This window comes from Alosa pseudoharengus, unplaced genomic scaffold (genome assembly GCF_046254945.1).
Source record: "Alosa pseudoharengus isolate Yale_2024_CS ecotype anadromous, Long Island Sound unplaced genomic scaffold, YU_APseudo_1.1 YU_APseudo_1.1_scf_7, whole genome shotgun sequence".
NCBI classification, from domain to species: domain Eukaryota; kingdom Metazoa; phylum Chordata; class Actinopteri; order Clupeiformes; family Clupeidae; genus Alosa; species Alosa pseudoharengus.
The window spans coordinates 37,578,852-37,603,321 of record NW_027468859.1 but is presented as its reverse complement, the minus strand read 5'-3'; the positions used below and the strand labels follow the sequence as shown (position 1 = coordinate 37,603,321).

At 44.1% G+C, this 24,470-nt stretch overlaps 1 protein-coding gene across 2 annotated transcripts; it reads right to left on the bottom strand.

Annotated features, from left to right (window-relative positions):
- Positions 1-607: 607 nt before the first annotated feature.
- itpk1a (inositol-tetrakisphosphate 1-kinase a) lies at positions 608-24,176 on the bottom strand. 2 transcript variants are annotated; one of them, XM_076272538.1, is made up of 11 exons: positions 23,737-24,176; positions 23,466-23,637; positions 20,336-20,360; positions 15,782-15,907; positions 14,929-15,046; positions 10,614-10,712; positions 9,172-9,212; positions 7,406-7,571; positions 5,702-5,769; positions 5,305-5,467; positions 608-2,840 (listed from the first exon to the last, which is right to left on the bottom strand). In XM_076272538.1, the coding sequence occupies exons 2-11, from the start codon at positions 23,558-23,560 to the stop codon at positions 2,575-2,577; spliced, it is 1,167 nt and encodes a 388-aa protein (XP_076128653.1). In that variant the 5' UTR covers positions 23,561-23,637; positions 23,737-24,176; the 3' UTR covers positions 608-2,574. The 2 variants fall into 2 exon arrangements, with proteins under 2 accessions (XP_076128653.1, XP_076128654.1); XM_076272539.1 differs by having other exon boundaries at positions 23,805-24,176.
- Between the last annotated feature and the right edge of the window lie 294 nt (positions 24,177-24,470).

The following is a 24,470-nucleotide window of genomic DNA, read 5'->3' as shown; positions in this document are numbered from 1 at the left end:
TCTCCCTGATCCATCCATCATCTGTTAAAGGGATATTCCACCATTTGGGGAAATACACTTGTTTTCCACCTCCCCTTGAGTTAAACAAGAGTGTATTTCCCCAAATGGTGGAATATCCCTTTAAGCAGAATATTAATAAATGACCAAATGATGGCAGGCTATCTGCTCCATCCATGCACTGACTCGAGTGATCGTACACCCTTATTCTAACTCCTGGGCCACGAACTCCCCAGGTGACTGACAGTTACAACATGACCAGAGCAGCTCACCTCTGACCCTGTGATGTCTACCACTGCTCTATGTGACCTGGGTCAGGTGTAGCTCTCGTACCTGCTGTGAGGTGAGGGACCTTCAGAGGGCTCTGACCATCCCCATCTGCTAAATCATGTGTTTCTCTCTCTCTCACACACACAGCCCTGCATTAATGAATATACTGAGGTAGCTCTCTCTCTCTTTGCAGCCTCCACTGCAGACAGTCTGAAAGAATGTGAGCTCACTCTAGCATACAGATTCTGCCATGGCAAAGATGACTCACACACATCCCACAGAGCAAGAACCCCCTCACCCCGCCCCCCCCCCGCCCGCCCCAATCATCATCATCATCATCACACATTCTTGTGCTTCTTTATTTTTTTCCCTGTTTCCTCATACTTGAATCATAAAATGTTCAATTAGTTTTGCTCCAACAAAATGTGCAAAGAACAAAACTTCACCACATATCCTATGTGCAACACGCAGGCATAGTGTGTATACAGTGCATAGAGAGAGACCTGTCAGAGCCAACGCTCTCCAGTCCCACTGCAATGGCTGTTCTACAGTAGTTGTCATGGTTACGTGCGAAGAGTACATTATTACACAAAGTGGTAGGAGAGAGGTGGCCATCAGACGGCTAACTCGTGTTCTTTTTTCCCCTTCTCTGCACGGATACCTTTGTTCAGGTCAAGTTTGCGGATACCTTTGTTTGTTCTGTCGGTGTCTGTCAGGTATGCAGCGGAGCACCTGGCTCTAAGACAGACATGGCCCTTCTCTGGGGTGGGAGAGACAAAGCGGAGCCAGATCTGGGCCACATCAGGGCCAGATGTATTCCAGAGTCCATTGCTATGGGTGATGTGTCTTGCTATACAGACACCAAGTCTCCAACACGTGCTCGTCATGTTGTTCATCCTGTTCATGTCATTACAATGTCATGTGCAGGTCAGTTCAGTTAGAATCGCAGTTGTGGGAAAAAATGAGAATGAATGCCTACACATTGTGTCTCTGATCTGGTCACCAACCACTAAAAAGAACAGCTGTATATGTACTGTATATACTGTGAGCTTTACAGTGAACTACAACATACTGCATAAGTTAATCAAACATAATGCAATATTTACAAATAAGTACAAAATAATCAATAGAGAAACTCTTTCACACATCAAACCCAATCCCCATACCACCAAATATTCTGTTATTCACCATCTGATTGGAAGGCATTACTGTAAATATAATTGTTCTAAATTATGATATTTAGTAATAAAGTAAGGAATAAAACATCTTGTTAAGGCGTTAGGTGCCCCATCTGATCCTTATTTGCTCCCCATATATATACATAATATATGAAGACTTTGGTTCCAAAACGCTATATCTCCATTTTTAAAAAGTCATGTTATTTAATTGTGTATTTCAGGTAATATCAATACAATTGCAATTTTGCTGTTTTGATTGAGTATAGATAAATCAAATAACAATAACCCAATTATAGTTCAACTGACATACCTGGAAAACAAAATGTGAATAAATTATTTATGATTTTGAAATGGAGGATATGGTGTTTTGGAACCAAACTCAGATGCAAAACCCTCTAAATCCGTCTGACCACTTTTCTTTTAAACCAGCATTTTTTATCAGGCTCCTATAGGTTTTTGCCTACAAATCAATCAGACCAGGAAGAGTGGTATTTAGCGGGTTTTGAAGCGAAATTATTTGATTAATGTATGCTATGTGTGGAGAGCATTCACTCACCATCTTTATCTCATTTTTGACGGAGGTGGTGTTTAGAGGCTTTTGCATCTGAACTCTTTATATATATATATTGGAGATTCAAGGACACAAGAGTGCAAAATACACATCATACAGTCAAGTACTCACACTTGAAAACAGTTCATGTAATCCAGTACTAGAATTCAATTCTTCATATCCGAAACTCCCTTTCTTATCTCTTAATGTCTAACACAGTCCTGCAGATGGTTGCACAGTAAATACCTCACTCATTGCCAACCTTTTAAGCTGCAGTTAGAATCCTGAAAGAAACCTATTGGCACAGACAGACAGGCGGCCATGGAGTCTTTGTCAGAAGGCATCGACTGGTCAGTCAATATGGGTTGATCTTCCGTCACTTTGTAAACCATTAACCATAGACAAGGCCTTGGTTTTCAAGAAGTAGACACACTTTCACACACACACACACACACACACACACACACACACACACACACACACACACACACACACACACACACACACACACACACACACACACCACTCACTCACTCACTCACTCACTCACACAGTATACAGACACACACGTTTTTGCGGTCACTGGGACGAGGCCTTTGTTGCTAAAGATGAGGGCGCACAGTGTTTCTTGAACGTCGCCGACACGTCCGCGTTGCATCCCACCATGCGGGGCTTGGTGCAGGCCGGTGTCTCCACAGCGGGAGGGTTGCCCTGTCCTTGTCCCTGGACACCTCCCGCCCGGGCATGCGCCCGCGGGACGACCCCGCCCGTGGAGGCCTTGGCCTGCAGCGCGCTCGTCACGAGGCTCAGGAGGTCGTCGAAGAACTCCGGAACCCCCTCGTAACCTTGGAGACGGGGAGACAGAAGGGTTCAGCAGTGAGGATACAGAGACGGACCCTGGAGGCTCATTTGTTTGGCTGATGGGAGATTATGAAAACAATTTGGACCGCCTCTGCCACACAATTTCCTGGGGGAACGATTGCAATCAAAGGCTATTCTAGGGGACCCTGTTCTTGGCAGGGGCAATTATTTATTTAGAACCTATTTGTGTACAGGCAGTGACCGCAGGCTTCCACATGTTCCTAATTTCTTGGAGGAGCTGCTGCTGTGCTTTCTCTGTACTCTCAACAGCCCCTTCACATCATCAATATATGGGCTGAGTTGGGGATAATAGACCATTACACTGAGCAGCACGGCCACTGAGCTCTGATAGACAGATAGATAGGAATAGATAAATGGCAGCAGAGTTCACACACACACACACACACACACACACACACACACACAGACACACACACAGACACACACACACACACACAGGGGAACCAACACACTGGAGATAGAACTATGATAACGTAATTTGTTGCTTTACTCTTTCACTCTCATGGGACATTTTCCCACGCCATTCAGGACTGGCAAAGAACACATACACACACAAAGCGAGAGAGAGAGAGAGAGAGAGAGAGAGAGAGAGAGAGAGAGCACATAACGTCTAGAGCACATAACATCACCAGGGCAACATGGAGACTGGAGAATAGTCATCACCATGCTCTCCAGGCACTACATAAACAGTGTCATGCTAATGGCGATAACAGGCTACACAAAAACAGTTGAACTTCGAGCACAGCACGTGACTTCTCAAGACTTATCTCTCTGTCTTATGACTCTGACTTTTTAATCTCTGTTTCCATTAAGTAATTGGAGTTGTGAAAAACACAACACAACAAGTTTCCTGAAATCCTTTCTCAGATAAACTTTGCCATGATTACCATAATTTCACGGAGGTCAAGCTATCAAAACACAAACAACACTTGATTGCCAGTTGAGCAAAGGCCTTAGCAAACGCTATGGATCAATCTCATGCCGGCAAAATGAGTCCTCAAAAACATTACATCATCTGTTGTCAACATCCAATGCTGTGCTTCCATACTGACACCATGTGGTCTGGAGTTGTCACCTGAGTTCCTATACTGACACCATATGGTCTGGAGTTGTCACCTGAGTTCCTATACTGACACCATATGGTCTGGAGTTAACACCTGAGTTCCTATACTGACAGGTGTCCTGCTGGAGGAGGGAGGTGAAGAACACATATGGATGATGGGTCTTTAGATGCTGTACACATTAACATTTATTTATTTAGCAGACACTTTTACCCAAAGTGGCTTACGTATCGTAAACGTGCTAATTACCAACCATTTCGTTCGAAAATTCTAAAACAACAATGTTTTTTAATACTTCAAAATAACATTTGCTAAATTAACCTTACATTTTTCAGTAGCCATAGGTGTGTAGATTTGAACAAAATCTAGTTTGGTTCTTACCGGGGCTTTTTTTTGCTGCCTGAAATATCCGATTTTGTTTACCACGCTCAGAGTTTAGTGCTGGGCTGGGCTGGTGGGTACTTATTCCCAACCTTTCTCACTGCACATCAATGGTAAGCCTGAGAATTCTCGTCGTCGCAATTCAAAATTCCACTGGAGCTCCAAGCGGATTTGTACACGCAGCCTTACAACACTGTTTACAGCTCTTCAAGTCACGGTAAAATGTAATTTTTGGTACATAGCTAATTTAGATAAACTTATGGTGTGGGTGCTTGCGTTTCTTTAGGAATCCGCCGTCTTGGTTTGTATAGAAATGAATATTAAGTGACGCATACACGTAAGAGGTTGGACATACGTGATGGTTGGTAATATATGACGTTCCTATACATATTATATTACGAGGCCATTGTCCCCAGAGCAAATAGGGAAAGTGTCTTACTGAAGGGCACAATGGTGGAAAATGGGAATTGAACCCACAACTTTTCAGGCTACTGCATGCTAGCCCAGCTCCTTAGCCACTACGCTACCACCGCCACCCCTGCACCCACAACATTAGCCTTGGTAAATCAGAAACTTTTATGTTTTATTATGCTCAGATACAGCCTCAGCTAACCTATAACACCATGCAAAACAGGACAAATGCTGGAAAAATATACAGATTAAGGATCACCTGTCGCCTATCCTTTTCTGTGCAGAGAGCTTCTTCTTCCTGCCTCTCAGTGATACCAGCCCCATTTCACTGTCTATACCTGATTAGTACTCGAGTGCTTGAGCACCCGGCGACTGCATGCATGTGCTTAGTTTAAGTGTGCAAATGAAGATGGAGAACACTTTCTCTGTACTTCTGCTTTGACGACTGGGAGTGGTCCTTGGTAAGGAGCCCAGTCACACAGTAGGCTACAGCGCATGAAGTTGAGTCCCCCAAGGCAAGCCATGCCCAAAGAAGCGAAGAGGCAGAGCCTTTGTGAACAGCACAGGCACTCACCTGGGAATGCATTGATGTCGATGACAGCATGTTGGCCAGTCTGGTTGTCGATGATGATGTCGATCCCAAACAGGGATATTCCCAGGGTCTGTCGCAGGCATCTGCAGATCATCTGAATGATGTCGTCACTTGGCACTTGGGACTGCCCTTCCAGATTTTCCCTCTAGAAGGTGAATAAACACACACACACACACACACACACACACACACACACACACACACACACACCATTCAATGACAAAACTGATGTGGGGGGAAAATGATAGCATAGCATCTTATAAGGAAATGGGTCTGCCAGGCCTTGATCTACAGTGGAACTGTTCCAGAATCAGCCCGCTAAGTCGGTGAGAACAACAACATTAGTCTCAGATCTTCAACGAGAGTGGCTCAGACTTACAGAGGTCAGGTCGGACGAAGACTCCGGCTTGGAGACATTGTGGCTGTTGAAGGATATGGCTCTTCTGTCTGAGAGAGAGAGAGAGAGAGAGAGAGAGAGAAAGAGAGAGAGAAAGAAAGAAAGAAAGAAAGAAAGAAAGAAAGAAAGAAAGAGAGAGAGAGAGAGAGAGAGAGAGAGAGAGAGAGAGAGAGAGAGAGAGGGAGAGAGAGAGAGAGAGAGGTCACACAAGAACAAAGATCTGGGCTTCCTGTGTCAGTTCAACATAAGTACCAGTAGGCTACCAGCTTTGTCACAATTCACATTCTCTAGAGAAGGATGCAGTTCCCGACTTGCTGATAATGATTTGCTATATACCAGCTATGCCTTCCCTAATCCCTGTATGGTTAGTGAAAAGTTTGATAGACGTACAATATTATGTCAATCGAATACAAATGTATCTGACTACAAGTGTATCTGCCAGTGGATGTATTCATCTCACTTGCTCTGCACAACATTGGTTTCCAGCTCTTTTTATTAGAGCTGTTTTTAGACCACCAGCTCTTTTTATTTTAGTTGTATTACACCACCAGTTCTTTTTATTTTAGCTGTTTTTAGACCACCAGTTCTTTTTATTTTAGTTGTTTTGAAAACCACCAGTCCCTCTCACTGTCAATGCAGTCCATCTATTTGGCCAGAGGGGGGCAAAATTTCCCACATAAACACAGGAAAAAAGGTGGCCTTGATTTAGATCGTTGCTATGGAGACTGTTGTGACTCACAGGCTCTCACTGGAACCAGTGTCCGTGAAGTTCAACAAGAAGTCCTGTACTCTAAACTAATCGTCTGTTGAGAGAGGAGATAGCGAACAGTTTACAAATGAGCTCCGGAATCCCATGAATACTTGCTGCGCTTTGCATGTGGGCCAGAGTCATTAAATCTTCAGACGGTTCATAAATAGCCAGTTTGACAAAAAAAATCTTAAAAAGGAAAGGTTCAGCCACAGTTGGATGTAGGATGAAGATGGCGTGAATGCCACATAAATTCTGTCAACAACATTTTCCTGCCACCCTCTGAAAGGCCAGTTTGGAAAGTTGCTACGGTGATGTCAGGCCATTTCGTGGCACGGCTTCCAAAAGCATAGAGCCTGTGATTTAGCAGTTGTTGAACTGGTGCTAAACTTCTGCATTCAGACATGCTGAAGTGATTTCGGCCACATCATTTGGAAAAAGCCAACACCAGAGGAACGTGACAACAACCTCACACAAAGTTGAATGCCAGCAATTTGCCCTCAAAGAATGTGAGATAGAGGAGTTGTACAAATATGGCAAATAGTGTTGTCCCACACTATTAGAGCTTAAAGAGGAACTTGAGTACTGTCCAAAGCCTGGTGGGCAACTAGAGGTAAATATAAGGTCAGGCTCAGGTGACTAATTAGTATATAGGGATGGGTGCACACCAGTGCATCACCAGGCTAACCAACGACATGAACAGGACGAGGAACATGTAATGACCAATCGATAGCATGACTATCGGTGACCCCAGAGGTGAATCACAGAGAGGAAGTGTAAAACAAGTGGTAATCTCCTCTGAGCACATTTGCGCACGTCGAAGACATGTGTCATCGACGAGCTGTCCCTATTGTTGGGAAGCACGTGAAACCCCCCACATGCGTGTTGACACAGGCGGGACACAGGCGCGGGAGCATGTCACGGCCTTAAGGCCTCACCTGTTGGGCCGTTGGGAAAGTTCCGGAGTGACGGCCTCTCGACCACGCTGTAGGCCTCGCCGACCACAAACACCTTGTAGAGCACAGCGTTGTGGTTGATGAAGCTCTGGATGACGCAGGGAGGCTTGATGTTCTTCAGGTCCTCCTCGCTGAAGATGATGGCCATCTGAGTAGAACACATGAATCACTTTTACTATTCCCGTTCTCTATTAACTCTTCCATACTCTTTATAACCTAACTTGCTTTAAGCTGTGTAACAATAGTTTTGTTAACTGGTGGTAAAGTTTGCTAAGGAAAGAAAAGTTGTGCCTCACCCACAGTGCCTTAAAAGTTGCGCTCAAAATGTTGAAGATGGTATGTTTGTGGATTTATTAAAAACAATTTGTTACTATGCCCCTAACACCACTAGTGGGCTTGTTGGGCCCCTTAAAAAAATAATGTTTTAAATTAAATTCTGCTATCTCTTGAAGTGCATCAGGCACAACAAATGTGTTGGCCTTTAGATGCGGGCTTGTTGTCCATGCTTGGAATCCATCTGCAAGATTATGGGCAGATTCAGATTCAGGTCTCATCAGCTATTCAGGTAGTCTTTGGAAATCACACTGGAAACCAGCTACATGACACCCAGAGGACCTTTTGTGTCCATATTAAAGGTACAGTACAGTCAGCGATGGCGCAGGAGGTCACATTTGTTTCCAGTTTTCGGAGCCTGGGCAACCCACGGAGACCGTTTATTTTTTTTTACAGTGTACTCACAGGCTGGGCAGCTAGCGGATAGTGAGGAGATGATTGCTGAATGTGACAAATGGGCTTGAAATCGCGTATGATCGCTGACCTTTAAATATGAGGCATATATACTCCGCCTGTCTTTATTGGGCTGTTGAAGTGCATGGACATACTGTCGCCATAAAGGTTTATGACAGAGCTGTTCTGAAGAGAGCTCAGGTCTCCCTGCTTGCTAATCAGGCCCATGAGTGGGTGGCACCGCGGTTACGTCCATCCCTAAAGATCAACAGCGCCAAGAGCTTTTCGTATAAGTTTATACTTTTCGTACCACCCATCTAAGGACACAACTTATCTTTGTGAAGTGACCCTCCACCCTTTTCTCAGAAGATCACTACAGAATAAGAGGGAATTCCTGGTAAAGCACTCCTTAAGGCTACCCTTAGAAAGGTAAGTATCCTCTGACTGGCCGCTCGAGAGGGGGAGTGTTCGGTGCGGCCATTGTACTATCTGACGTAGCCCCTTGTGCCCCATTGCTCAAACTACACTATCACAATCAGAGCAAACAGAGGGGAGGCCTTCCCAGGAACTCAAGATTTATGGAAGGGAACACTTCCATAACACAGCGCTATGCTGCATACATGCACTCAGGAGTTGCAATGCATTACGCAACCACGTCGGAGGGATGGGAACGAGAGCACGTTGCGATGTAAAGGCAGAAAGAAAATGAATGAAATGAAGAAGAATGAAGAAATGCAAAGCTAAATAGAGGGCAGAGAAAAACAAACACAAAAGACAAGAGAATAACTCATTTACTTCTACCCTCCAAGTAAATGAATTATTTATAGGATGTTAAAAAGAGTCATTTTTTGAGGACAGTCTCAGTTGAAACTTGAAAAGAGGAAGAGAGAAAGGAGTGGGAAGAAAGGAGTGGGAAGAAAGGAAGAAACTGTGAAAGGAGAGTCAGTGTTTATAAACAGACTTGAATAGACGACATGTCAGAGACAGTCAGGTCAGCTGGTGTGTGTCCAGTAGTCACTGACCTCATGAGAGTTGGTGCCATGTGCCACCTGGGTCTTACAGACTGGGGAAGAAGCACAAGACAGGAGTGTGAATCAACCAGCAGCCACAGCAACAACACATACATAAACAACAGATGAAAAATACAAACATTTCATGTTTAAACATTACCGCTAAACCACTTTTCTATTTATGTCATCGCTAAACTATCAAGTTTGACCACAAGCGAGAGCGTGAGTGTGAGTGTGTGTGTGTGTGTGTGTCTGTGTGTGTGTGAGAGTGTGTAAGTGTGAGTGTGATGTATTAGTGTGTGTGTGAGCGAGTCTGAGCGTGATGTGTGAGTGTGTGTGTGTGTGAGTCTGAGTGTGATGTATGAGTGGTGTGTGTGTGTGTGTGTGTGTCTGAGCGTGATGTATGAGTGTGTGTGTGGGTGTGAGTGTGCGTAGCCCCTTTTAGACATACACTGGAATCCAGATGACATGACATGATCCAGATGTCACGCGAATGGGCTGTATGTATGAACACAATTGTCATCACCTGGACCTTACCCTACCTGGTCAATAGTACTAAATCTGGACCTTACCCTACCTGGTCAATAGTACTAAATCTGGACCTTACCCTACCTGGTCAATAGTACTAAATCTGGACCTTACCCTACCTGGTCAATAGTACTAAATCCGGATGTTACACGGGGGAACGTATGTCTGAAGGGTAAGAGGTGGGTGATGCACACCTACAAAGGGGTGGTGACGTCTCTTTTGTGTGCCTGGGTGGCGTGAAACTGCAAATCTGGCAATTCTGGTAGTTTGGGGTGTTAATGCAGGTGCCACCAGACTTCAAAACGAACTCATACGAAAATGACTCCTCCACTGTTTATCATCAAAGTTCTCTAGAACATCTGTCCAGAACATTCCACCGCTAGGTCTCTCACGCCTCCATATGGTTCTCTCGAAGAACGGCAGCGCTTCTCCTCTTCCGGCGAAGTCTTCTACCAAGGGAAGCTGCCACTTTGTGTCTTCTCCGATTTGCTTGAATTTCGCACTCTCCTTTCTATGTAGTAAACAAACGTTGTGACAACAGCCGTATCTATTGTGCGTCATACTCCTGCCCTCCGGCCAGCTCCTCCCGGCCAATGTCCGTCCGTGAGGGTCATGTGTGAAGTCCGCATGAGATCCGGGCCCAATTACCAGGGCATTGTCCAAAGGTGATGTCGGCTTGTGTGTGTGAGAGTGTGTGTGTGTGTGTGTGTGTGTGTGTGTGTGTGAGTGTGAGTGTGAGCATGATGTATGAGTGTGTATGAGAGAGTGTGTGTGTGTGTGTGTGTGTGTGTGTGTGTGTGTGTGTGTGTGTGTGTGAGAGTGTGAATGTGAGCATGATGTTTGAGTGTGTGTGAGAGTGTGTGTGTGTGTGTGAGTATGAATGTGAGCGTGATGCATGAGTGTGAGTGTGTGTGTAAGTGGCTTACTGAAGGGGAAGGTGATGCCATGCTGCTGAAGCTGACCCAGCGTTTCTCGGCCACACTCATTCCTCACCACCAGGAACGGAGGGGAGCAGATCCGGTCATCTGAGGAGCACAGAAGAGGAGCTCAGACTGTGTGTGTGTGTGTGTGTGTGTGTGTGTGTGTGTGTGTGTGTGTGGTGTGTGTGTGTGTCTGCAAATAGACACAACCCATGCTTGAGGTGGTATGTGAGGAGTACATACACATGTATACATACAGTACACACACACACACACACACACACACACACACACACACACACACACACACACACACACACACACACACACACACACACACACACACACACATCCACAGCCTCCAGCATGGCTTGTGAAAAAGCCTCCTCATAGTCCCACAGAGGCTTATGGCGTGCTGCATGGGTGATTAGCGGCTCCCTCAGGGACCATGATAGCTGCCTACAGTACAGATAAAAAAAACTTACAGCAGCCCAGCAAATTAGCCCTGCTGGGGAACCTTACAAGCAGTAAATCTTCTGCTGCTGTCAGACAATTTCTCTGTCTGTCTCTCCCGTGTGTGGTGCAGTTTTCACGAAGACTCCCCCACACATTCTCCCTCGGACTGGGGCTCTCCTGCGCCGCTCTGCACTCACTCTCTCTTCCTGTTCTGTCTAGCTTCTCTCATATGCTCTCTTCCTGCTTGCTCTTTTTGCAATCTCTATTCCTTCCTCTCTCTCTCTCTCTCTCTCTCTCTCTCTCTCTCTCTCGCTGGGTCCTTGGGGTCTCCCGTGAAGTGTCTGAGTGTGTGTTTGCTCCACGGTAACCCTGACTCCACATGTTTTGAAAAGCCAGGGAGAAATGTAGCATGGCCTCTGCATGGCAGGGACATCATGGCCATTCTTTCACCCCCCCCCCCCCACACACACACACCCAACACTCTTCTTCCTTCCCAGTCCCTCCATCTCAGTGCAGTAGTCCCCACACACACACACACACACACACGCTCACACCACTACCCACCCACAATCCCTAAACCAGACTATATGGAGCCTCCAGAGACGCACAAGGCCACTGTTACAAGAACATACTGTATGTGCTATGTGCCTCTTCTTATGCATTCTCTCCCTCTCTCTATCTCCCTTTCCCTCTCTCTCTCTCTCTCTCTCTCTCTCTTTCTCAGTGTCTCTCACTTTTTCTTCTTCTTCTTCTTCTCTGAGTTTACCTCTGTCAAGCACACTCACACACACACACACACACATACCGGTACATACACACACACACACACACATGCGGGCATGCACGCTCCCTCCTCACTCTCTCGGTCTCGGACATGTCCATATGCACAGACACATATTGTATACACTCTTTCATCGGCTCCAGCGGCGTGAACTCAAAGTGCTGCACCGCGGTCCCATTTTGGCATGCATAGTAGATTCCTTTGTGTGAATAACATGAAGAAAAGCCAATGTATATCTAACATGAGTTAAATATTAAACATGGTGTCACAAGCTGAAAGGCAGACCTAAAACAGGCCCCAATTCATCTCTTTAAATCAGACTACAAGCCTTACTCACAGTCTCACTGAGTGCATATTATTACCTAATATCCTTGGCATTGTGCGACTTGGTTGCTGGTGTCAACAAGACAATATTATTCTTTCGTCCATGGAAACATAGGAAAGCTATGGATGTGCCTGTATATTTTCTCTCCCACTATTATCAGAGGGTCTTAGTGTACCGTAGTTAATTGAATCTTGGAATCCTAATGAAAACAAATCTATTTATGGGCTTGTCTCTCACAGAAGATCAAGGCAAGCTCGGGTGTAATGATTTTTTTTTCTCTAATGCTGTTTGTGTAGCGTGTATCTCAGATGTGGTTATCCACTTCACAACAGCTACATTACGGAAATGAGCCCGTCTGTGAGTCCACCATCGTAGTGCTGTCATGCAAAGTGGAACGAACTGGCGCTAACTAGCCAATAAAGTCTGAAAAACGCAAACAGGCAGGGAGAAACTGAACCCATGAACCAAAGGCGTGTTTATCCCTCTCTGCCCTCAGACTGCAAAGGATAGCTTTTCATTCCTTTGTGACTGGTAATAAATAACATTGAAACTATTTAAAACACTGAAGTTTAATTAAATCTAATTATGGTCATCAGTTCACCTTAAATATGCCAGATTATATTAGATATTTAAAATTGCGTAAACTATGCAACTGGAGATCGCGCCAGCTATCACAGCTCTGGCATACAGATGACATCTTATCGATGAAAGTCAGGGTCAAAGGGCATTGCCATAGTGTGGTGACTAACAACATGCACCATTCATCCAAAACTCGATCAATGACAGAGCGCCGCGATAGTGTGGATTTTACACTGGCTGATGCATGAGGGAGCTGTCGCTCTATCTGAAAACAAACAAACGGTGCTTGTGTAACGAAAGCGCCAGCCCAAGCAACGTTATCTCCAGTGACTCCCCCGAGGCCACCGCACTCAATGCAACTCTCCCTGCTGCTTTCAGCTAAGTCATTGTGGTTGCCTGGAGAATGACAGACACTGAGCAATGGAGAGAGAGAGAGAAGAGAGGAATAGAGAGAGTTAGAAAGAGGAGAGGCAATTAGAAAGAGAGAGAGAAGAGAGAAGGAGAGAGGGAGAGAGAGAAGAGGGAGAGAGAGTTACAGAGAGAAGAGAGGGAGAGAGGGGGGGGGTTAAAGAGAGAAGAGGGAGAGAGCATTAGAAAGAGAGAGAAAAAGTATGAGGGATAGAGCATAAGAGAAAGAGTTAAAGAGAGAAAAGAGAGGGAGAGTTGGAGATGGAGAGAGAATGAGTCAGAGAGAGGAGAGAGAGTTGGAGAGACAGAGAGGGAGAGAGAGAGAAAGAGAGTACAAAGAATATCCCCTGGCATGCTAAATTCTAAACAGAGTGCTCTGTAAAATCCTGAGAGATCCCGAGCCAAAGAACACCACTGTTGACCTAATGCCACTTTGTGCTGTCCCATCTCCCTGACATGGGCATGCCCTGGAATAGAGACAGCAAAAGAGGCAGCGGGACCTGGGCAAGCTAGCCTAGCGCTAATGGCTAGCCCTGATCTTAGCCAGAGCTGGGCCGGCACTGTTTCACGGTGAGCTGCTCTCTGTGTAGCGGCGTGGTGACAGCCCATCCTGTCGCTGAGACACACAACACCGGTGATGAGAGTCTCCACACCTAAGCTTTTGGCACCAGGACTCCAAACAGTGCTAAGCCATTAGCAGCCATTACAATGCACAGAGAAGGCAAACTGCTTATGCTTTTTCCTGCTGGCGAGTAACAACTTCGTAAACCCGGCATAGCAGAAGGCCTGTGTAAGCATACTTACAAGCAAAGGTTAGTCATCACAGTCAACCCACAAAGGGACTAATAAAAACATCTGCACTGCACTTTGTAACTGTGAATAAGACAGACTGTAAACTGAATACTAGCACATTCTAACATGAAGAGGGTAGTGTGATGACTACCCATTTAACCAACTCCAGCACGTACACAAACACTCACACACATACACACACACACACACACACACACATATAGGTACAAACACAGGCATTGCTGAACATATGGCCAGGAATGCCAAGTCCTTTCAGCTGACATGCCATGTAAGCCGGACTGCATCAGATGACACAAAGCGCGGAGGCCGTGCCTCTGTTGAGCCTCACTCTGGTGACCTGCACGCTGTGGGGGCAGAGAGGGGACGTCCAGGGAGGTTCACGCGGGTTTAAGAGCACGGGTCGCCCAGACTCACAAGCACACGTGTCCGCCGAGCGGGAATGTCGGCCCCCTCTTCCTGCTCAGAACGCCGGGAATGTGGAGCCGGAGCGGAGCGAGGGCCACACAAAGAACGAGCAAGTCGGCAGTTTTCACACGTAAGCCTCCATCGTCTCCACACACAAAAACACACACCCACATACACACATACGCACTCACACACTATTTGGTAAGCTTTCCACTTCCCCAGCGGAAAAAGCCCAAAGCTCATTGAGGCTTCTGACACTGCAGGGCCAACAAAGGAATTACGGAAGGGGAGTCTGACACACACACACACACACACTCATGCCCACTGCAAACAAAAATACACTGTTGATTTCAAGGCGAAATATAAAATATTCTTTTCACATAAAATTGACCTGTTTGTGTGTTTCTATGTGAATGTTTGTGAACATACATAGAGCACATGTGTGTATCTATGCTGGATTGAGAGTATTTCCAGCAATGCACAGGATGTCAATGTTGTGTATCCCCAAGACTACATGTTTGGTGTGCAGCTGTAGCACATGCATGCTAGCCCACCTTGCATTAAGTCCTCAATTCTGTGGATCAACTGATAGGACTTGGCACGGTCCAGCAGGGTACGAATAGCAGGCATCGGGTCCAGGACCACAGTCTCTGGGTGGGCGTCTATGTAATCCTGCAGACCAGAGCAGAAACTAGCAGGTCAACCCAAACAGAACTTTAGATGATCATTGACTGAGGTTTCCTGTGTTCTTAGTGGTAAAAGACATGCTGAGATCATAGACAGACAGTATGAAATAGCGCTGAGATGTCATCGACCAATTATAGCCACAAAAGGGTACATAAAAGAGTATACGATCTGCATTAATAGCTCACGACTCAATGTTTGATACTTCAGCAGTGCTACCAATTTCATACCAAAACTAAGATGCTGGGTGGAATTTAAAATACAATACCCCAAATCTTTTCAAATAAATATCTGAAATATTCTGATCACAATCACACACCTAACAATATAGGGCATGTCTTAGGGCTGCAACAATTAAGCAATTAATTGATTCGCTGTCAACTATTAAATTAATCACCAACTATTTTGGTAATTGTTAATCTCAATCTCAATCGAAACCTAAATACCTTTGGCAAGTAAACAAAGACAAAGCAATCGAGGACATATTCTTGGGCGGCCATCTACAATTTCTCATAATTTTCTCACAATTTAATCAACAATTCGATTAATCAAGAAAATGATCAACAGATTAATCGACTATGAAAAATCGTTAGTTACAGCCCTAATACCAAAAAGACTCCTTTTTGCCTGGAGGGGCCCCAATCTTAAATAAAGGGCTGTTAATAATTGGATCCTTGTCTCCATGTAAGTGTGCCTGAAGTCAGCTGGGCAGCCTTGGTTCACCTGAACACTCTGCACCAGTAGCTGGGCCTGTGTGTCTCTCTGGTCTGCCTCCAGGATGTGGTCAGTCAGCTTGTGGATGATCACGTCCAGCGGGCCCTGCTCCTCCAGAGGTCGACTCAGATCCAGCTATAAATCCAGATATAAAATGTCAGAGGTCAGCTTAACAGTCCACACAGAGGTCAGAAATGCACATAAAGAGCTGTAGCTAACTGCATTAGCAAGACCCTGGAGAGATGAATGAGAGTGCCTCATGAGGCTTCATCAGGTTTTTCAGGTTTGTTTATCTTTTCATTGTGTTTTTTGAAAAGCTTTGACAACAAAGCCCTTCAAAACAAAGCATCTCTCTAATGATATAATGGAACAACCTACTTTCTACCAGACAGACAAGTCATGCCTAGTTACACACAAACTGACACAAGAGAAAGAGATCTTATTATTACTACTTGTATTGTATTAATGCTTTGGCAATAATATAGTATGTTCAGTCATGACTCATGCCAATAAAGCTTTTTTGAATTTGAATTTGAGAGAGAGAGAAAGGAAGAAAGAAAGAAACAAAAAAAGAAAGATAGAGAGAGAGAGGGAGAGAGAGAGAGATCCATATGACCCACTCTTTTGCAGACTTTACTGCAGTCTCCACAGTAGGGGACCTCAACGTTCACTTGGACCCTTAGGGGGAGTTACAGAAAGTGCACAAGATCCTCTGGGTGCAGCCCTACTGGGCCGAGCACTTTATTTTCAACAGACAGGGGCCAAGAAGTTCCCCGTCAAGTACAAGTCCATATGGACGGAGCGTATGAAACATCTGGGCGGGCGGCAATAGAGGAAGGGGGGCAGATAGAGGAAGGGGGGCAGGGAACATGGAATTATATAATCCGCCATGACCGCAGTGAGGGGCAACTCCAAAGCCGGTACCAAATATAGGAGAAGAAATGACGGGCTGCAGACCCTCCAAGATGTGTGTGTGTGTGTGTGTGTGTGTGTGTGTGTGTGTGTGTGTGTGTGTGTGTGTGTGTGTGTGTGTGTGTGTGTGTGTGTGTGTATGTGTGTGTGTGTATGTGTGTGTATGTGTGTGTGTGGTAGGAGGAGAATAGGTCCTTGGGGACTGTTCCCTAAAAGGCCTTCATCAGATGCAGGAGGAATGTCTGGAAATAAGTGCTCAACCCCTCTCAAAATGCTGCTAAGATGAATTAGGGGAACACAGGAGAGGAATTAGCCTGAGAGAGACTAGCTCTCAATTAAGTCCACAAGACAGGTCAAAAGGTTACATGACAGCTCTAAACGGTCTCTTTTTGGGCTCAGCGGGTGACATAAGTGAAATCAGTCATGTATGGTCTTCTTGTCTATTGAGCCCGTCTTCAATGGCTTTGATGATAAACAGGGGGAACAGGATAATATTTCTCCTCCTCACAACACAGTACAGGATTAACTTCCTATATGAAATGTCTTTTCCTTTATTAGATTATTGCATACATTGAATTAACATTTAATATTAGCATTTAATTTAACAAAATACATAAATATATTGGCTCCAGAGAATCCAGTAATTTTGGTTACACAAATTGTGTATAAAAAAAAACAAAAAAAACATTACCTCTAGAAACTAGGATTAAAGGTGTCCTTGGCTCATGTAATATTGATGGAAACAGAGTACTCAACATCAATAATGCATTATGGGTAATTGGTAGTGATGCTACAGTGTTGCTATCTGATGATCGATATCCTGTGGTGCAGAAGCTTCAAAGCATTTGACAAGAGCCAGACAAAAACACATGAAAATACATGAGCCATCGGTTTGGCTCAACTGAACTGTGATGCTTCAAGGACAGTTAAATCCTTCAGTTTCATCATTCCATTTCGCTATATTTTGTCAACAATGTATAAGACAGAGATAGCATTATCTGTACCACCAGGACATACACAAACCAAACTTCAAGACTAATAACCTTGATGGGCCTCATGAGAACAAGTCGACAAATCTGAAAAGCCAAGCCAAACGCATGAAGGCTAACTTGCTCAACGTGTGTGATAGCTAAAAGGGCATTAATCCAAGAAAAGTCAGGGATTAGAGAGTCAAAAGAGAGGCTTGTAGTGGAGTGTTAGAGACATCCATTACGTAGGTGGTATACTCCTCCGAGCACATTTGCGCGCTTCGAAGGCGTGCGTCATTGACGCGACACAGGACACCCCCTGCATACCGCATTGATGATGTAATTCTCGTCATGCACCGCGTATCACAGCCTTTACAGACTTTACTAGTGCAATCACTATAAAATAAATTAACTACATGGCTGTGATAAGTGTGTGTAGTGTGCTGAGGATGATTCATGAGTGGTTCAATAACTGCTATCAGTATCTCGATACTAATTATACCAACTAATGATTTCTTTTAGTGATTCACTCAAAGACACAAAAACAGGCTTTTTCTACTGACCAGGTTGATTCACTGCACAATGTTAAGTCCTTGCCCTGATTGATCAACTAACTGATCATTTACAAGAGATTTATTAGGTCTTGTGATAGCAAGTGACTTATGGGCGAAGACAGGGTGTAGCTAACTGGCTCACAGCCAAGGAACACAAAAGCTTTGTCAAAGTCCATTTCATTCTTTGGCTTTAGGCTTGGTTTTGTTCCATGACCTGTCCAATACTGTGAGGCGCGGGAAGAGGAGAATAGGATCTTGCCGAGTCAGGGCCTTTATCAGGTGCGGCCGTCTGTCTGACAGATAGTGGGAGGGACCTTGGCCTATGCTGTGCCTTTCCTTGCCATACTCAACCCAAAACACTCATAACCTTCATGCCCATCACCAAAAAAACAACATGTGGTGTGTTTGTCCAACAAAACCCCTTTCTGACTGTCTGACCTGAACGAGGAAGCAGATTCTATGAGTCGGTCAACATTTCCAATGAAGGAATATAAACAAATACAGACGTCAAACTGACCTCATTCTGCCCGAGAAAGGGCTGGTGCTTTTCAAAAGGCATGTTATCAAATATTTTGATTCAGAAATGTATCTATGGCCACTTACAGGTAACATCAGAAAAGTATGAGCTCAGTGTCAGTAAACAAACATCGGGCAAACGTTACTAAGTCCTGTGCTTCACAGTTAAACACACCTAAAATATTCACAAATATGTACTTCTTACACAAACAAAATGATAGTGAAACATTTTATAGCCTCATAACCTCATGCAAACAAGCCAGCCCTAACCTGCTCCTGCAGATAATGTCAGAATTCCTGGTTAGCACACATTTACTAATCATTCACTATCGGTCCAAGTCCTTCTGATCTTCCATCTGCCTTAAGGCATGTGACAAAATGACACACTGCTAGTCATAAGCTATTGTGTCGTGACACCCTGTGTGTGTCCAATGATTTTCACAAACAATCCTGTTTCGAAACGGTGGTCAAAACTCCAAGACTCCACTCAACCAACCTTTCTTCAGAGATACTTTCCATGTTAGAATGAAAGTGAAAGAGGTGGATGGAGTTGAACTCATTATCACTGCAATTTGTTATACAGTATATCCCCGTTCCAATTCCTTGTAAGTATACTTGGCCAATAAAAAACTGATAAACGTTTGAAAACATGTACAATCCCTGACTGCACCTTCAACTCTTATCTGTGCCAGCTGTCTTATTGCTGATATTCTGTTGACTTGGCAACTCAGTTAGTTGCTAGTTTTCGAGTAAATCTCCCTACTAAAATGTATTGCATTTAATACACTAGCTGTATTGGTGGTCCTACATACAGGGCTTATGTTAGTGTATATGAGACATTATGTTGCAGACTCCTTGGGGAAGCATCATGGAAGACAGTTTGTCCCTGTCTGAACCTGATGGCTGCCCTGTGCCATCTCCACTCATATGGATAAACCTCACAGCCAGCAGACTATTTGAATTAAACTGTTCTTATCCATCGTTTCCCCTTGGAGAAAATGGTCTATTTTTTAATGGTCCATTTTTATTCTTTTTAAATGACTTTTCTGTGACCATGCCATGGCAGTAAAGATCTATTAATGTATGTGAAACGACCAAAAGCACATCTGAAACATTTTCAGCTTCCATATTGGTGGACATAGACTTTACCCATCAGTCTGTTATCAAAATGAATCTCGAAAGTTTTCATCTCCTCCATGATATAACGACTTTCAGTGTTCAAAATGAGCTGGTGACATGAACAGCATAAAATAGGTCGAAAATGAATATGTGTTGTTGTTGTTCTTGTGTGTTTGCATATTTGGTTTCTCTTTCATCTTCCCAATGTAAACTATTTTTTGTCAGCTGAGTCTCGATGGAAATAACAGTGTCATTCAATGACAGTGTCATTTAATGTTTCATTCATAAAGCTCATCTCCATGTCACACAAAAAGTATATTAAGTACATGTTATGTCACTGTTATTACAAGTAGTTGTGATGCATTCTTTTTCAATCAGCCCGGAAGACCACAACAGATTGGCCAACAAGATTAAAACACAATATTAAAAATTCAACTAAGTAAGTTAATAAGTTAGTCAGTAAGTAAATACACAAGTAAGTAAATATAACTTACCTGGATTATTTCAATGCCCCTTTTCCTACAGAAACAAAACAGAAAGAGCATCTTTAAAATGGTGACTATCACATTATCTTTATCAAGAGGCCTTGAGGTCATGAGTTTTTGATCAAGACCTTCATGGGATGCAGTTATGAGAAAGAGGTGTTTATTGTCTATCTTAGTGTCTATTCAAACCGATGTTGAAGACTTTTGAAAAGCCACATCACAAGTAATTTTAGATTTCAGAAGAGCTAGAGCTTTACTCTTCCTGTTTCTGAACAGGTCAGAGGAGAAATCTAAAACCACACAGACAAATGCACAAACACACATACAAACACACACACACACACGTGCACTGACATATAACATTACTATAACAATTCAAACATATTGTAATATCTGACCATGAGCAGCTATTATTTGTTTTAACTGATAGGACAGTGATAAATTCACACCCCCTCTAATGCTTGGTGGAGTCCACAACAGGTATACTCAGTGGTCATGACAGCAGTGGTCTCTCTCTGCGGTGAATGTTGAGACAGGTGCGCTAAAACCCACTGACTAAGTGCAGTTGCCGTGGTTATCCTGCTCATTCTGACACACTTTTACACAAGTTCAGACACACTTTTACACATTCTTCCGCTAGCATTCCTCCATACCTCTGGGGCAGACTGAGAAGAGCTGTGGTATTTGTCAATGGGGCAGCAGTAACCTCAGATGCAGTTCAAAACATCCACTACGCTCACAGCACACAGTGACACTGTTTGGCTGAAACTGTGACTGAATACTAAACTCTCAAACCTGCTTATACACAACACTCTCTCACACACACAGACACACACACACACACACACACACAGTTCTGACCTTCAAGGGTACTGATTTACTGAAATATCATCTAATAGATCATTCATGCACACCCACATAAAAGCACACAGTGACCCACCTACCAACTGTCACCTACCAACTGAAGGAAAAGATTGACAAATGTATGAGTACACACTTTGGAATCCCTGGCCTCATCTCTTAGAGAGAACCAAAGGTCAATGTCTACTAGTAATACCTTGAAAACATTAAGACTGCCACAGTAAAGGTGATTCCCCCTCTTTCTTCCTGTGAGATAAGTTATAGCCAAAGACTACCATGACCTGATATATAGGCGTTGGTCTTTCAATGGGCAAACAATTCTTTGTTGCTTTTGTATAGGATGAATGTACATATTGTACTTAAGCTCAGCCAAAAAAAAAAAAAAAAAAACAGGTCAGAGGCATAGACAGTCATTCTATTGTAGTTTAACGTGTTAGACAAGAACCTCTCTCTTATGTGGATTAAACCCTACAGACATGTGAGAGAGACCATTAATCAACTCACTGGACTAAGCCTTGGCCTTAAAAGGCAGATTGAGGAATGCCTGAAAACATGTGTAACTCAGTAGAGATGGGTTTTACTAGAGCCACTGACTTGTGGGTGGTGATGTTATGTACAGAATGAACTACTTCTGGTATCATGAATGATCACACCGTGTGGTTGCAAACACTTGCGAGGCGAACGGGCCAAATAAAGAACGCAAACAGTCTTGATCAGATCATTGATCATCTGGGATCAGATCATCTGGGCTGAGTAAGTGCACACACACACACACACACACACACACACCCCCCCCCACACACACTAACATCTTTCTCATACAGACAGTTGTGCTTTACAGGGGACCCGTGCAAAACATTGTGTACATTATACTCAAATTACATACCAGTAGGTGACTGAACAGCCAACACTACATCAGCCTAGATTGCCATTCATTCAAATGACTAAATTACCCTGAATAAATAAGCACTGTGCACATTAGTTTAATAAGGCTCATACATTTCTAAAACTAAACCAAAATGTTGGTTCAAGTTGTGGATGAGCAAAAATATTGTGACATTATTAGACCCTAAAAGGGGAACCCACAGAAAACTAGCTGGGAGGATATGGGCTTGGCTGACAAGTGGCCTGATACAATCAGCTCCAGGTGGTTGTTGTAGTCAGTCACCAGGGGGGAAGTGACGCTGCTCTAAGAGGCTCAGTGAGCCAGAAGCCGTTTGTGCTACCTGCTGACAACACAGAGTTGTGCAGGTCAGCCTGCTTTGAGCTCACTGAGGATCTCATCAGCGAAGCCTGTCCTTACAGCCTAGCCCTAGACCAAACTGTGGTTATCTAGCCCCCGCCCACAGAAATGAGCAGCTTCCTTCTAAGAGTCAATGTGTGCATTCAGTTTTCTCTTCCTGCTATTAGAGTTACATAGTATGTGTATCTAGCCATTGCCTTGGTATTGAGATGGACTTGCTGTATTCCTGGGAATGGTGGTTTCAATTGGCCATGTAAGACAGCTACATAGACTCACACTTCCTGGGAATTGCAGCATTAATTGCCTAGGTGGCTCCTTGGAGCTGAATACATAACACTGGTGCCATAAGCACTTTCACATCAATGGATTATTCCACATGACCAAAGTCCAGTTGTTGCAGTCATACAAATTGTCTTTGGTGTGTGTCTCTGTCTCCTGTCTTGGTGACTGGAAAGAACCTTGAGGGTGTGAAACCCTTGACTCTACAGGCAAGCTAAATACCACATAGCCAAACAACAGACTATTCCTGTCAGACCCCCTTTTCCACTGAAAGCCCACACTCCATTTGCGCTTTGTTGTTTACATAATAGCCCAACCCCTGGGTCTGTCCAGGGCTAAAGGAACTGGCACCAGCCGCCCATGGTTCATACCTGACACATTCTTTTGGGATGATGACATCAGGAGACCACTGTTCTACACCAACACAGCCCACCCTATGCCTCAGTCATTCTCCTCTATGATGGAGACCCTCGTGAATGTAGGAGAACATCAGATGGACTTGCAAGAGTGAGATGTGCTCTACTCACTTCGATCATTCAGACCTTATGACAAACAACTTCATAATAAGGTTACAATCCCCTGGTTAAGACATGTAAATGTAAGGCATATCCATGCTATAGCCCACTTTTGATGCTCTCCTGCTCATACTTACGTGTCTGGGTGTTTAAAAGCCACTGTCCAAACCAGAAAGAAAGACAGCAACATATTTGTTATGACCTAAAACTCCATGATAAGCAAGAGTTCATGGGACAGTACCTGCACATTTCCACGAATGTCTGGAAGTTCAACTTCTTGATCTTCTTCTCGCTGAGCCAGTAGCCCACGCGTTTACCCTTCAGAAACGTCTGCATCTCCGGATAGTTTAAATATCAACGATGATTTGTCCTCAAGTAGGTTTTGGAGGTCCTATGACATAGGTTCGCTAAACCTAGGGAGGATAATGCAAGGCGTACTTAGACTTAGGCTACTGGAAAAAATACGTTATAACCTACTCATGTTTGGTCTATTACAGAGCAGAGATCCATACCTGGGTTTCTTTGAAACAATGTTGTCAGAATGTCACCAGACCTTGTTTCGAGCTACTTCATAACTTGCCTGCCTGTAGCCTGTAGCCTGTGCAGGAATTGAGAGAATCCATCCGTGTGTCTCCAGAATTTCTGGTAAGTCAGGTTGTCAGTTGCTGAGCAGAAGACGTCCTCAACCGCGAGACTTGTGGCGAAACGTCTTCTGTTTTGTTTGAAATCCTCAACTCAGAGACCGAAAAAAAGTAACTCTTATACTGGCTTACGGTGTGATCCGAAAACAGTGCTCTGCGATATGTGACAGACTTTCCACTGCAGAGTTATTAAACTAACCGAACGAACACTCCTCTATTTATCACCAGGATATCGCAAAAAACGATCAATTACTGTGCCACACCATGCTGTGGCCACAGGCTTATTATCCATCCCCTGTACGATAATATCACTTTGGTTGGACACAACGGTGTAGAATGGCAAGACACACCCTCGTGGGGGTGGGTTTAATAAATGACGGCGTGGATTTAATGAAGTGACGAGAAAGTTATTCAAGCGATTGAATCAGATGTAGTGGAAATGTATGGTAGCCTACTAAAGGCAATGTTCGTCAATATTTCATGTGAGGTATTGATGCTTTCATCGTCTGAATGTAGCTGTCATTCAAAAGTGACAACATAGGCAATTTTGTGTTGCTGGACTGTAGATTTGGCTGTTGCTTCTGTTTTGGTTCACAATGAAAAGC

Bases quoted from the DNA above. Each gene is read 5' to 3' on its own strand.
- itpk1a (XM_076272538.1), bottom strand. From the start codon at position 23,560: ATGCAGACGTTTCTGAAGGGTAAACGCGTGGGCTACTGGCTCAGCGAG. The intron at 15,908-20,335 runs GTAAGTTATATT...CTGGATTTATAG, and splicing joins GGGGCATTGAAATAATCCAG to CTGGATCTGAGTCGACCTCT. The intron at 10,713-14,928 runs GTGGGCTAGCAT...TGTGCTCCTCAG, and splicing joins AATTGAGGACTTAATGCAAG to ATGACCGGATCTGCTCCCCT.